This window comes from Ascidiella aspersa, chromosome 7, assembly GCF_963924565.1.
Source record: "Ascidiella aspersa chromosome 7, kaAscAspe10.2, whole genome shotgun sequence".
Classification (NCBI taxonomy): domain Eukaryota; kingdom Metazoa; phylum Chordata; class Ascidiacea; order Phlebobranchia; family Ascidiidae; genus Ascidiella; species Ascidiella aspersa.
In genome coordinates, this window is record NC_139453.1 from 208,200 (window position 1) to 223,734 (window position 15,535).

The 15,535-nt window shown below is 38.5% G+C and overlaps 2 protein-coding genes and 1 non-coding gene across 3 annotated transcripts; 1 reads left to right on the plus strand and 2 right to left on the minus strand.

The window, feature by feature from the left end:
- Window positions 1-9,120: 9,120 nt before the first annotated feature.
- Window positions 9,121-10,545, plus strand: LOC146137150 (choline/ethanolamine transporter flvcr2a-like). Its single transcript, XM_083393734.1, has one exon. It carries the CDS (start codon window positions 9,121-9,123, stop codon window positions 10,543-10,545), a length of 1,425 nt encoding a protein of 474 aa, XP_083249860.1.
- A 774-nt stretch (window positions 10,546-11,319) lies between these two features.
- LOC146137151 (choline/ethanolamine transporter FLVCR2-like) lies at window positions 11,320-13,086 on the minus strand. The gene has a single exon (XM_083394021.1). The coding sequence runs from the start codon at window positions 13,068-13,070 to the stop codon at window positions 11,625-11,627; it is 1,446 nt and encodes a 481-aa protein (XP_083250147.1). The 5' UTR covers window positions 13,071-13,086; the 3' UTR covers window positions 11,320-11,624.
- A 2,323-nt stretch (window positions 13,087-15,409) lies between these two features.
- Trnas-cga (transfer RNA serine (anticodon CGA)) lies at window positions 15,410-15,491 on the minus strand. Its single transcript has one exon. It is a non-coding gene; the product is annotated as a tRNA-Ser (tRNA).
- Between the last annotated feature and the right edge of the window lie 44 nt (window positions 15,492-15,535).

Genomic DNA, 15,535 nt, shown 5'->3' on the forward strand with positions numbered 1-15,535 from the left:
GTCATTCCAATTAAAGAAGTTGATCTCGTGTACAGTTGGAAACGCTGCAGGAATCTTTGGAAAAACCTACTCACGGTTTTCGCCAAATATGGAGCACCGGCTGCGACCATCGTCATGCTTTTTGTGCGACTACGATGCAACCAGACTTTTTCGTCCAAGAGACAATATCACATATTACGCGACATGTTAATATGCATTTTCGGCAAAGGTTATTTTTTGGACGGCAATAGTGTTACGTGTGTATCAACACAGTAAACACCTAAACTTGTTAATTGTCACAAGCATATAATCTCAAAGTTCCACTATCATTAGGAGTTATTACGAATTATTAAATAGGTTTTAAGACGGCGATAATTCTTAAGTGTTTTTGTATTTCGAAATTAATGTAGTTATTGTCTGTTTCTTTCTATCTTTTTCAGGTGTACATTACCACGACTTTATTTCGGTCATTTAGAGCATACACTGTTAATGTAGCCTGTGCGTGCGAGCGACATTCGCTGCCCGAAGCGATGGCCACTCGGGCAAGATAAGTGGACGCCCAGTCCCGTGTGTTTATCTTAGCAAATTCCTGCTGGCCTAGTCTGCAGGTCTTTGAACGACTGATGGACTTTTTTGTGTTTCTAAATTACCAACTTGGCCAGAAGTAGAATTGTTAGCGTGATGACTTTGCTAAATTGTATTGCATTTTGTGCTATATATTTGAGAACGATTCGGTTCTAATATGCCAGTTTTGATTCGTGGTTATTGCAGTAACATGTTATGATTTGACAATAATATTGTAAGTAGATTTGTGTAATGCCGATATTAATGCTAACTCTTGTTTGTGATAGTTATTAACGCTCATCTTTTACACTTAACCCAATATATACTAAAGAGATACATTTGTGTTGTTTGATTATTCCTAAGGACAGAATAGAATTTATAATTACCCGGATAGAACTCACTTAGCGACTTTAGGTTTTGTTACTTATTAAACGAATATAGGATACCACCAATAAGTTTCTCAACATAACTAAAAAGTCGCTACAAATAGTAACTTTGTATTCTTTGCAGTACACTATTTGACTGCATACCAGATAACGTTAGTAAAAAAATAAGCCCCAAGACCAAACAATGCTTGAAAAAACAGGACCGAATTGCTTAAGACTTCTGTGTGCAGTGTTGCATTGTACTCACTATTGGCAAAAATATAAGTTTTGGAACAACCTGGACAGTTGACATATTAAAGTTTACACAACTGCTTCAAATGACAGTTGTTAAGAATGTTAAACATATGGCAGATTTTTTTTATTATAATGTACACAAGTTAGAAAATTGTTTCGGCGATTTATTGCTGTGATTGTGGGCCCTGTAGGGTAGATTAAGATTAATTCCTTCCCCAAACAAAATCGAGGTTAAATAATGTAATAAAAATATACTAGGATTTGCTATTCTGGATTCGTTATTCTGGATTCGAAACCTACTATTCTAGAATACCTTGGGATTCTACTTTGAACATCCCTATAAGTGACATACAATAAATATAAAAACCTTAGGTAAGGCAGTATCTATTACGTAAAGTAGCGCATGATTTTCTTTTTTTTTTCATTTGAAATTCGCTAACCAATTTATATGGATACTTGCATTACTAATAGAACTTAAATGTGTGTTAACATATTATTAAATTTATAATTAATTAATTTTGTACCCTTGTTAAAATGTTATTCATATTAGTCGGAACCGGTTATATTGTTAAGTACTTTGTTCAAACTTTGTAGCTCGTATCCTATTTTACCAATACTTACTTTTTTTCGTTTATATTAATTTAATATTAATTTAAAGCTTACCCGCATACTTGTATATTGCAACTTAAAAAATCACAAATTAATTGCACAAGACTGACCTTGGTTGTTAGTTTGTAAATTTCTCGCTCCGAGCTGCAGCTGAGCAACCCCACCTAGTGGCAGAGGGGACGCCATTGTTTGTTTTGTGACGTAACTTCCGGTCGGCACCTGCAGCGCCACCTGGTGGAACATTGGGACGAACGCGGGAGGGGTTTGTGGCAGGAAACCTTGGGGGAAGGGAAGACTCAGGAAGATTAGTGGAAAACAACTTAATTTTGTAAAAAAAGAATCTTAAATAATAATAATACTAGCAAAAAAATTCTAAAAAAATAAAAAGATTCTTCGATTTTTTCTATTTTGAAATAAATACAATAATTTTTTTGTTTTTCTTAAAAAAAATAAAACAAAAATAATTCACCAGATAAGCCGTGTTTATTTTTGTACCCTAAAATTATAGTCATTATATCTTACTTAAACGCAGCACAAACCTGCCAGGTTGCCAGGCAACGCTCGTTGGTAGGGGATGTGCGCATGCGCGAAGTTGCCAGGTGCCGTTGTCCTAGCAACGCGCGGTCCTTTGCGAGAAGGTCGGAGTCCAAGGCACATGAGGTGGTGGGCCACGGCACTGGGAACAAAACGTTTGGCGCTACACATGTCTGTGTGTTATAAACTGTGTGGTTTAGCGTGTGGCTTTGGTAAATGCTAAACCATTATACTGCAACTAATTTATCGAAGTATGCACAAATAGTTATTCTCCTGTAGGTACAGAAATTGCTATATTGAGACAGATGAAGATATTTATAAACCTTTTCGGTTCTTCAAATCAGGGCTGCGGAGTCTCGAGCAAGAGTTTGTAAAACTTACTGAGTGATGCGCAGTAACTTTTAAAACTGATATTGCCGTCAACTGCAAATTGTAAAGGCGGAATAGCATATTGTGCACATTTTCCAAACATGTATTGTGGGTGGATGAGTTGTATTGTCACCCGTATAAGTGGGCTGCGGAATATCCACCTTATTATAATTACGTAAATGGAAGGAATACAAGCTGTAGAGTCGGGCTCGGGTTATTTTTAACCAACTCCGCAGCCCTGCTTCAATTTACCCTAATAAACACTGTTGATGCGCAAGGTAGGGCTTAGAGTTATTACTAGGGTGTCCAATACTTGTTGGTTTATTCCGACTCCCCTTGGCCGATATATTGGGTGAAAGCTCGACTATCCGGTCCACAACAAAATGACGTCATTACCACCGGTCAAACGTCAATAAACAAAAATTGGTCAAATTGAGTGCAATAAAATAATAATTTATCAGATTATTAGGCCAAAATTTTCATCTGTGTTAAGAATTCTATTATCTCCGATTTTTAGTGTTACATTCTCAAAATATTAGGATCGCAAAGCATGCTTAACAACACAAATTTTGTATCGGATCGGCACCGATACAATCCGATCCGATATTATCGGGCATTCCCATTGACAACAAAAGCACGGTTGGGCGAAAGCTACTTAACTTTGTAATATTATCGTTCAACAGTTTCACCTGATTTCCAGATTTCAAATAAGGCAAGCATCAAAATTAATAAAGCTTGGCGAGATTTTATCTGTCTTTATATAGTGCCACCTCACATCCCTGTTTAGAATTGAACAAATACGTCCATTTACAGAGATTACCAACAAAGCACTCACTCGTTGTAGTTCCTCATGGCGGCCATGCTCTGTTTGGACGCCTTCGCCACTCTACAGTGGAAGGGGGCAGGTTGGCGCCGGACCCGTCCCAAGTAGGCCTGACCCCCCCTGAAGAAGTTGGCATGCGCGTACCTCTGCCAGTCGATTGGATCGATATGTTGGTCGATATCGAGCGATACCTGCACAATGTACGATAAGTATCGGGTCGGGCACGATAAGTCGGTAGATAGTATTTTCAGGGGGGGGGGGCTGGATTAGCGATGACCGATCATTTGTAATTTAGTTGGAACCAATTAGCTCTTTTTTTACAAAATGACGTCACAACTATGGTTGAAAAAGCAAATAAAATTTAGATTAACGTCGCGTCGGATCGGCACCGGTACCACCAGAGTATCGGACGATTACGAATAGGCTACTACCGCTTGATATCCGACACTTTAGACATCATTACTATGGCCAAATAAACAAAGTTTTAACGATTTTTAGGGTTTTCGTCAGAGCTTGCCTTTACGTTAGAAAACTTTTTGATAAATTTAGACTTCAAGATGAAGTCGATGCGTTAGATCCTAAACCATGGCTGAGATGATCACATTAATATGGAATTATTTATTGGCTCCGATCCAATACTATCGGGCATCGCTAGGCATGCCTCATTTATTAGAGGTCATGACAAAAGTTAGTAAGTTAAATCTAAAATGAAACAGTTTGCAAAAATCAACAAATGTTGGGGTTAGTGTATTACAAATAAAATTACGTAACTTTTTAAATCACATTTCATTTTTAAGTTTAACAACAAAGTTTAGGTGACTACCAGGGGCGGATCTAGGGGGAGGCGATATGGCCATGGCTTTGTGGTTTTGCTTGAATCTTAAATCCAAGTACAATTAAAAGCTTTTTTGTTGTTAATGCAAATCTGTATTAGAACCAGCCTGCCAATATACTTCATCCGGCCCGCCGCCTCTTTGACTAATTAGACACGAGTCCATTTTAAATACTTTTTGACTATTTTAAGTGTGTAAATGCGAAAAATTTCGCGCTTCGTGCCAATGATCTTTATACTTTTAGTGTGTTTACGTTTTGATGCTCTTTTTGAACTAGATCAGCGCTTCTTTACTGTTGCGCCGTGGAAAGCTGCCAAGTGCGTCGCGAACAAACGGAAAACGTGTTCAAACATAGGCTAATCGACAAATATTTTTAACCATTTTTTTTTAAATGTAACAAAAACAAGAAATTTAAAAGAAATACCGGTATACCAAAAAAATCGCGCTCGCTTCGCTCGCCAGGTGTGCCCCAAATGGTTAACAAACACTAAAATAGATTAACTTTAAAGATCTATCGTGTTTTCTCAAAGTAGTTTTATTACACTTTTTTAATAGCAGTAGGGGGGTGACGACGTGTGGACTCGAGTTTTAAACCAAGTATACGTTTTTTTTAGCGATTTTGCGCCAAGACTTAACTGCCTCCTTAAAAGTTATTATTATAAACACGTTTTAAAGTCAAAAAAAATCCGAGGCCCACCTGATTCACAATTGTTATAAAGTTGTAACAACACAAAATCTCATTTAACATATGTTGTGCGGCCCGCAGAGAACTTTTTGAGTTTGGTTTTGGCCCGCGACTACTACACAAAGGTTGCCGACCCTTGTGTAAGGATTTGAATAACCTATCTAATGTTAGGATTAACTCTGCATAGAGTTTTGCCCATTTCAGCAACCTTATTTGGCAAAAACCAACTACAGTAACTTAAAAATTGAGAGAAGTGTCATGAAAGAACCACAGCTGACCGCAGCAGACAACGCTATGGTTTTATTGTGACGTGGCCTCGGCGCTTTTTCCATGGCATGTGCGGTTGCTCTCGCCTTTTCGGGAAAAAGCAAGATGTGTAGACAATAGACATGGTGGCGTCTTTCAGCGATATTCTTCATACCGGGTCAAACTAGGAAACCGGCCCACTGTAGAGGCTAACCTTATTTTTTTTTCGTGCTTTCAAACGGTCTGTTTTTCGCGTTATTTTGTAGGAGTTAGTTTATTCGGCCAGCCGATGTTATTTTTACCTGAATTATGACGTCACGCAATGGTATACTTTTGTGACGTCATATCTGACAAAAATTCATGGCCCTCCCCAAACTGAAATCCTAGATCCGCGCCTGGTGACTACACCTTAATAGCTAAAAGTCGTTGAAATCCATTTATGATCATTATAAAACACAGTAATGAAAAAATACCGGATTTTTAGGTAACACAAATAACAACCCAAGATTTACAAATTGGGGTTAAAAGCAAAAATCAAATCACTGATACTTTACAGGCATTTTTAAATGAACATCTTTTATTTTACAGTATTTATAATATATTTTTCCACAGTAATTTATATGCTTACCTTACGAAAGCCGTACAAATTCAGTTGCCTTATAAAACTGGTAAAAGTCATAGTTTTGAAACTATCCGAAGTCGGAATCCTGTCGTTTCTCAGTATTTCTTTCTCGAATTTTGGAACATCTATAACGATATGAGTGCCGTCTTGTGCCCACCATATTGAGCAGTATTTGTCACTGCTGGTCAGACGAAACAGTTTGGTTGGGAAGCAAGCATAGCTAAGCTCCTTTCGATGCTTGCCGTACCCGCAAACCGTTAACGCTGTTGCATCCATTCCTATAAGTTTTTAAATAATCACAATCAATCAGTTCTAGAACGCTTTGCAGAGAACATCCTTCTTAAACAAGTTTCTAGATAGTTTGAAACAATGCTGTTTAGTTGGAGTCCTGTTATGTGTTTATGACGTAACAATACAAGGAATTCTTAGCGAAATGTCAGTTTTAGAAAAAGGCGGCAAACTTTTGTTTCGCAATCAGCTCTTTGCTGATTTTGTAAATTACAAAATATGAGCAATACTGCTGTTTACGTTTTCATTTACAAACGAACACACTGCACATATTTTCACTTTGCTCATTTAGACTTGCATAGTTTGGCAAAACTAAACCATTAGGTAGTTTTTACTGAGCTGAAAACTTGCAGTTTTTGGTGTGGGGTTTGCAATACTACGCTGTTGAAGTGGTGGAGTTAACACACCTGGGACCTACATTAACTTTATAAATCTCCTTATTAAATGTGATTTACTTACTTCGTATTCCTAAAACAGGGTAAAACATAGAATCTTTTGATAGACTTTAATATTTTAAGTCCTTGTACAATTTTGCGACAGTAAGTAAATATACATTTGGGACCGTGGATACCGTGTACTTGCTCTGATGTTTAGATTCACATTTAAAGCCGTAATGTTTTAATTTAAAACCGGCATGTTATTTACGATAGCGCCCAATTTCAATCATTAACAATTTAGTCACAGCCATTAGTGAAAGTACCCGAAACGCTGAACCATTAAAAATATGTTCTTTTTCACCAAGTCATTCCGTCATCTTATTGAATGTGTTTAAACTAATATTTCAGTTGCATATTTTGTGCACGACTTCTAACGGCAACCTCAGGTTTCCTAGGTAACCCAACGGCACTAATTATTCCAGGGCAGTTACACCATAAGGGTTACACCATAAAATGCTGTTTTGTTAAATTTAATTGCGTTTTTTAGTAATATGCGAATCTCTTTCATGCGCCTCATGTGCCACGTGTCCTTATAAATTGAAAGTTTTGTCAATTTAAATCAAACAAAACAAAAGCGTTTCTCGCGTTTCGTGCGGTTAGAGTAGGTAGAGTAGCTGGCGCACGAATTCGTTTAAGAACAGCCGGTTATTATTTGTTGTTCTTTGCGTTTACCTGGAAATGTGCATGACCCCCCTCCAAACCGAAATTAACCGACCTGTCTGTATGTAGGACTGTGAACTTGTGCCTTAGATGGAATGCTAGTATACTCTAAGGAAAAATTGCCGAGCTTAAATAGGTCACTTAAGTATTAAAAAGGTAGAAAGTTCTTTCAAAACGCCAATAGGCCACAGGTTTTTACAGGAAACGTTTGCTATCCATCAATCGCAACTCGCTATATTACTTGTCTGAGCGCCTAAAACTTCCTTATGTGAAATCATATTCAACTAAGTTACTTCTCAAAAGAAGGTCACTCTGTATCATTGAAGCAGTTTTACCATATCAAGGTTTTGCAGCTACTTATAGGCGTGAGGTGTTTTAAAGATTTGGGTATTTCTAAGGTGAATTACCTTTTGAGATTTTACATTACTGCAGTCATAAGCGTTTAGATTTAGAATTTAGATAATATCATTAATGTTTACAATTTTACGCTGAATTGGTAGAGTTTTTGTTGTGAATAGATTTCATAAACATATTTTTACCCAAAAGCAAGTGACACTGTTGACAGATTGTATTGTGGCCTGATGAAGGTTGACGGTTGCGCGAAAGCTCGACAATATTAAATCTGTCAACAATGCCACTTGTTTTGAGTTAAATTTAAATAAAACAAGTACAGCATCAACCAAGATACTTTTACCTGGTTTGTGATATTTTATTGTTACAGAAAGCTTATTTATATTGTATTGTGTTTAGAAAACATTAAAGGGCATAAAATATACAATTGGAAGGTGCGATTGAAATAAATGAAAGGTATGACGTATTTTCGGATCGATGTGTACATTGTTAAAATACCCGGGTGCCACATTATGAAGGCTGATCGTTGGTGATCTAATAATTTGTTGTGGCGTTAAACAACGGACATTTCGCTGTTTTACTGAAGCTGTTTTGTTTTTCGTTTTATGATCAGTTGGTTTATTTGGTTAAAATTTGTTCGTAAACCTCAAATCTGCTGCTGCGATATTTGAATTAAGGTAAACGTTAAGGTAAAAATAAGTTACTTAGAAATGTTGAAATGTTCAGTGTTTTGCGTTTTAAGGCAAATAAAGTCTGTTGTGAAACCTTTTCTCTATAGTTTAAAAAATTTGAAGATGTCAACTCTAAACCAGATAATTATATGATTTGCCTGTTGGTTTTCCAAGCGGTTGGGAAATATAAGTGTATTGTTATATAGGAATAAAAAGGTGCTGAGATTTCAGTTTTTGCAACCAGTTTGAGAAACACTGCCTTATTCCATTTGTACGAGCAGTAATGCATAGTTAAGAGCAAATAGCAGTCCTCTGAATATTGCAATAGTTTTCATGCAATCTGAAAACCACATCAAAGTGGAAAGACCTCACGCAGAAAAAAACATTAAAAATCAAATCTGAGGAAGTAATTTTCGGGATACCATACAAAACGTTCGAAAAGCAGAATATTGTTTTTTTATAAAATGCGTCAAAGTGTTGCTTTAGGTAGCAAAAGTCACCAAATTTTTAGGAAGTTTTCTTATGACTTGTTCTTCTGTTAAGGAACTTTGTAACGATTCGTCCGATGGTTTAAGCTTGCCTTAATTCTATCTTCATGGCAACAATTTTGGATTTATTTTAACAGTTTAATAATTATTTCAATAATTTTTTCTTCTAATTTTTAATTTTACTTTTATTTCCAGAAGTTTTATTTGATTTTTTTAATTTACTATTTCCTACATTGTTGCACTTAGTTGACATTTATGTCTCAATCTAAAGTTTCTAAACCATTCCATTGTACTTTCCAGGTTCTCGTGTAGTTTCAATTAAACCAAACTGACTTGTCACAATGGGAGCTCCAGCTAATAGAGAAGACATGTCAGACAACCTTGCCGGGGAAGCACCTGTAGGGGAAACCCCGCTGAAACTGGGGGTGTCCCGGCGGAGGTGGATCATCCTGTTCATCTCATGTACCGCGATATTTCTCCGCGGTTTCAACCAATCATGTTACGGCCCGATCAACAGCGTATTCGTCAAGTTCCTCTCTATTCATCCATGGCAGGTCGATTGGTTCATCCTCACGCAGTCAGTCGTCTTCCTCAGCATGTCACTTCCCCTGTCATGGGTGACGTCCCGATTGGGATTCCGCAGGTCCTACGTGCTGATGACGTCATCACTCATGGTGGGGTTCGCGCTCACAACGGTTGGTGTGTCGATGCGCAGTGGGTTCGTCTCTGTGATCGTGGGCCAGACCATCATGGGATTCAGCAACATCATTTCCTGGTCTATACCGCCACCTACCGCCGCAATCTGGTTTCCCACGGTCGAAGTCGCCACCGCTGTAGCGCTCCAAGTGGTGGGCCGTGGCATCGGCGAGTCGATCGGTTCCGTGCTCACCCCGGAAATCGTCAACGTACGTCAGCATAATGACGTCATTGGCTTCCGACTGACGTGGACCTTTGTTACGTTCACACTGATTGCTGCGCTGCTGACGGCTGCTGTTTATTTCTTCGTTGTCGACGCCCCTGTGCTGCCACCTAGTGAAGCGCAGGCCAAGGCCATCTTGGAGAAGTCAAGGTCAGGTGACCTTCAGCAGCAGACCTTCACGGAAGCACTCAAGCGTTACAAAGAGGTCATAAAGGAGTTATTTTGTGACCCCTACTTTGTGTGCGTTTGGTTTGTGTTCGGAGCTGTAAACCCTGTGTTACGCAACAATAGCGTGCTTCTTTCGTCAGTTCTCCACACAAAGTTCGCGGGTCACGCTTCGTTGAACTCGAAAGCGGGTTTGGTTCTTATGGGGGGCTGGATCACCTACACAATCGGGGGTTTCATTGCTGGCCCCATCATCACAAAGACCAAGAAGTTCAAGGAGGTTGTGTTCTTCAGTGTTTTCTTCGAGTCCCTGACCTGCCTTGTGATCCTTATAGGAGTAAAGTACGCGCTGATCATCATGGTGTACGCGGGGGTTGTGGCTCAGGGGCTCTTCCTAGGGATGGCAAACACCTCGCTCTTTGAGATCCTGATCGAGGTCACCTACCCCAAGCCCACTATGCTCGTCACCATGGTGAACATCATCGGGATGGGAATATTCCGACTCATCTACCCGATCATCGGACGCGCTCTACTCACCTACAGCGGCCCAACAGCCTCCACAGCTTTCCCATTCGCCCTCACCTTCGTAGCTTCCATTGCTGTCCTCATAATGCGGCCGCCATACAAGAGACTCAACGCAGAGAACCCCAGTGGCGAGAAAATGGCGCTAATCGAGAAGTGACGTCATAAACTTGTGGGTGACGTCATAACCCTGCTCAAGTGTCGGTCTTAGCCCAAAAAGTTTTTTCGAAACATCGTCTAACAAACTTTAGGCTCCATCGGTTTCAAGTGAATTTGCTACTTTTTACGTATTTTTTGTATGTTTTATTGCAATATTTTTAAGATGTTTAAAGGGAACGCTCAATATATATATCCTTCGACAGTGTTTTTTTCAAGGTGTTTTGGGGGACCGAAACGGTCCGGTCACCCAAATCAAACCTTAAAAAAACCCTGACTACAGATATTACTATATTCACATACTGAGATGAAATAGTGGCGATATTTTATATTTTTTAAAACCTTGAAATGGTTTCTTTAACTTCTGGCCAAAATATATACGATTTATTTGTCGCTTTACGGCTGATAAGTATTTGGTTGAACTTTTATAAGTAATAGTTAGTTTGATGTTATGTTTTCAGATTCAAATTTCTACAACAATATAAAGCTGTATTTAGTCGATTCGAAACCAAACATTGTTTAATTTTTTTTCCTAAAGATAAATAACTATATAGATTAAAAAACACAATTATTATATTTATTTGCTGCATCATTTAGTGGTCGCTTGTATTTTTATGTAAATTCATTGTATAACGATGTTTTTTTTGCGTAGTTTCTGAACTATATTCACGTTTTATTATTTTATTAAAAGATCGAATAAAAGTTTTACCGTTAGACGGCGCTATTGTAACCTCCGTGATTCCTGTCAGGCCACAAATCAAACCTTTAGGACAAAAACTGCTTTTCTTATGATTTTATTCACAAACGTAGAAGACATCAAATGTACAATTGTGATACTGGGACGTAACACTAACAATAAAAGTTGGCGAAAGAGGTCTAAACAAAAGTAAACAATTAAGTTTAAAAAGTAAAGAAACCTTTAACACGAATTAAAATTACCAGAGGAGCTTTTTTTTGATTTATATTACTTTCACAATTTTTTTAAAGTTGTACATTAAAGCTTAAAGATTTATATAGGAGCGTTTGTTTTCCTGATTTAAAATTTTGAAAGCAAAAATACAAAATAAAGCGACAAGATAATATTTAGTGGACTCCATTAGTGGCTCCGTTGGTTCCGTTATCCTCTTTAACTGGGATGAGTTGCGTGGTTTCAGTCAACTTCTCTCTCAACTCAGCTTCAAGTCGCTTGTAAGGATATTTCATAACGAGGATAACGACGGCAGAAATCATAGTGAGGACGAATGGGAAGGCTGTGGATGCTGTGGGTCCGACATACATGAGAAGTACGCGTCCAATGATCGGGTAGATGAGTCGGAATATTCCCATCCCGATGATGTTCACCATTGTGACGAGCATAGTGGGCTTGGGGTAAGTGACCTCGATCAGGATCTCAAAGAGCGAGGTGTTTGCCATCCCTAGGAAGAGCCCCTGAGCCACAACCCCCGCGTACACCATGATGATCAGCGCGTACTTTATTCCCAGCATAATAACAAGGCAGGTTAAGGACTCGAAGAGCGTGCTCAGGAACACAACCTCCTTGAACTTCTTGGTCTTTGTGATAATGGGGCCAGCAATGAAACCTCCGATTGTGTAGGTGATCCAGCCCCCCATAAGAACCAGCCCCCCCTTGGAGTTGAGCTCCGTTTGACCTTTGAACCTGCTGTGGAGAATTGACGTCAGCAGCACGCTGTTGTTACGTAACACAGGGTTGACAGCTCCGAAGACAAACCAGATGCACACAAAGTAAGGGTCAGAGAAGAGTTCCTTAATGACCTGCTTGTAAGTTGCGAGCGCGTCGCTGAACGACTGCTTCTGGAGGTCACCTGACTTGCGTTCCTGGATCAAGGCCTTGGCCTGCGCCTCACTGGGTGGCAGTGGAGGGCCGTCTATGACGAAGAGGAAAACCCCAACTGTGAGAAGAGCAGCGATTGCTGTGAAAGCCACAAAAGTCCACATCAAGCGCATCTCGATCTCGGAGTTTGGTTGACGTACGTTGACGATTTCCGGGGTGAGCACGGAACCGATCGACTCGCCGATGCCACGGCCCACCACTTGGAGCGCTACAGCGGTGGCGACTTCGGCCGTAGGAAACCAGATTGCGGCGGTAGGCGGCGGTATAGACCAGGAAATGATGTTGCTGAATCCCATGATGGTCTGGCCCACGATCACAGATATGAAGCCGGTCTCCATGGAAACGCCGACACACGTCAGAGCGAAACCAATCATCAACGATGCCGTCATCAATACGTAAGACTTACGGAATCCCAATCGTGACGTCACCCATGACAGGGGAAGTGACATGCTTAAGAAGACGACTGACTGCGTGAGGATGAACCAATCGACCTGCCATGGGGCGATATGCATGTACTTGACGAACACACTGTTGATGGGGCCGTAGCATGACTGGTTGAAACCCCGCAACATGATGGCGGTGCATGAGATGAACAGGATCACCCATCTCCGCGTATAGACGCCCAACCGCATCGGCTGGTTAATGTCGTAAACATCGGTCTTTTCGTCGTTAGCCATCGCCACCCTAAGCCTTCAACCTGGAAAACAATAAATTTAAGTTTTTGTTTTTCTATTTAAAAGAAGGAAAAGATTGTGTTACATACAAAAAATCTAAAAAATCTAAATGTAAATATGCGGCCATCGCCAGCCTAAACCAATGGTGTATTAAAGGTTTTTTGCTTTTAAGTTAAAACAAAAGAAGTAGGGTATGTTTTAAAATTAAAAAAAGAAGTGTCGATCTAAACCTTCAACTCAAGCAAAAAATCAGTAAATTACTATAATAAAGAAAAGAGATTGTTTCTTTTAATTAACCTAAAATTATTTTTAACCAATTTAAAATCAAACGTTTCTGTTTTTTTTTTTTAAATTAAATCTCAAAAAAACAAATTCGATGTTACCCGGTGAAGTATAACTTATAATGTCTTAGATCTTTTCTTTAAATTGAAAATCGGCTCGCCCAGTGCCAAATAAATTTAGCCACGGTCGGAATGTATCCAGATTACAAGCGGTGGCTAAAAGTTCTTGTGCTTTTTTTTCTTTTGTTAATTTATCTGGTTGTGACGGATTTCTGGCTAAAATATTTCGTATCAATAAAACGTTTTTCGCCCAAAATTCATACAGCTTTTAGTATATTAGCAGCAGAAACATTTTATCGTCCTAATAAAAGGGCGATATGCTTGATAGTTTCTCGTGTTAAAACCTATTTCTACCTGCTTTTATTATAATATCAGGGCAGTAATCTCAGTATCGTAAAAATTCCTTACTTTACTAAAAAGGTGATATTTCTAGTGGTCTACTTTGACAAATTAAAACTACCACTTTGGTAGCTTAACAAAATCATGATTTAAACAGAATACTAGAAATTTTTATTTTAAAGAGTAGAAAATCTGTAGTTTTTTAAGTCTAACTTGCCGCTACGTATTTTAAAGTTTAAAAAACTTGGAAACATTTAAATTTGATACAACGCAAATAGGAATCGTCTTTAATAAAAGTTAAAAAAAAACATTTTTAACTGTACAAAAGAAAATAATTCTAGTGGTTTTATGAACCAAATAAAGCTAAAACTAAAGTAACTTTAACAAAAACATTATTCGAAACAACAGAAAATATCCAAGTATATATTTAAAAACTAGAAAAATCGATTCCATTAATCCAAACAAATCAAAAATAGGTAAAAAAACATTTTAAATCCACAAAAAGCTAATAGTGGTCTATATTAAAAGTAAAAAAACCCAAACCACTTTGAACCGAGCAAGAGCTGACCTTACACCAGCAAGCCTCTCCCATTCTGCCCAAACCCAGCTCAACATTAGCGCGACTTTCGCCAAGGTCGCGTGTGTGGGGGGTTAGACCCCATCCATCAGATCGCGCGTTTCTGTCGTAATTTCCGGCCCCAGCTGTTTACTGTTGGATCGCGTTATGGCGCAATACACCGGTTTCCAGCGAATCGACCTAATTAATGTAAAACATCCCAAACCTGATGGATGTTTGCTGCCAGGGGTTCGGCTGTGCTGCGGATGGAAAGAATGAAATGTCGACAAAACAATAAAACAATGTTTCAACTAAAATCAGTGAAACTAAAGCGGAAAAGCCGTTTTAACGAGCTCGGTGCGTTATATGCATTGTTCTACACCAGGCCTACAAAACCTTTTCACAATGTTTGATAAATGCCTTCTTAAAGGGCTACATTTTTGTTAAATGTTCCACGCCAGTCATATAAATTTCAAGCCAAAATTGATTAATCTGCTAAGCGTTTTAATATGTGATATTATTATGTGTTGAGAATATTAAAAGTAGGTTATTGTTTAGGCACATTTCCAACAATGTTTGGAAAACGCCATCTTTATTTAACATTAAAAGAAACATCTAAAATTACTATTACTGCAAAAATACCTAACCGTGGTTGTATTAGCACTTACACCTAAATGTACCCAAAATAATTCACAGGTTTTTGCAGCATATTGAATATTTTTAGCAACATTTGATATCAAACAAACGCCAATAACAACACCATGTCGCTGATAGGGGAACTTTGGTAAAAAATATAACTTATCTAATGTTTCGAACCGTGCTATCTTTGTCATTTATTTAAATATGATTAAAATAATTAATGTAATGCCAATGTTAAACTATGTTCTAGGACTAGGTAATAATACATAACAGTAATAGCTGTATAGATAAGAAAAACAAAAAACTATCAATTTAGAATTGATATCCCTGAACAAATATCTGTGTACGCCTCGTATTGAATGCTAAAAACAACAGAAAAACTTAACTTCCTTATGTTAGTTACTTTGTATTTAGTGAAACACAAGTAAAACGCAAAAATTGTGATGTTTTCTCGAAAATTAAAAGAACGCTGCGAGCAGGATTCGAACCTGCGCGGGAAGATCCCATTGGATTTCGAGTCCAACGCCTTAACCACTCGGCCATCGCAGCGACGATCAACATGGAGCGAAAATGATATATTGACTCTAACCATT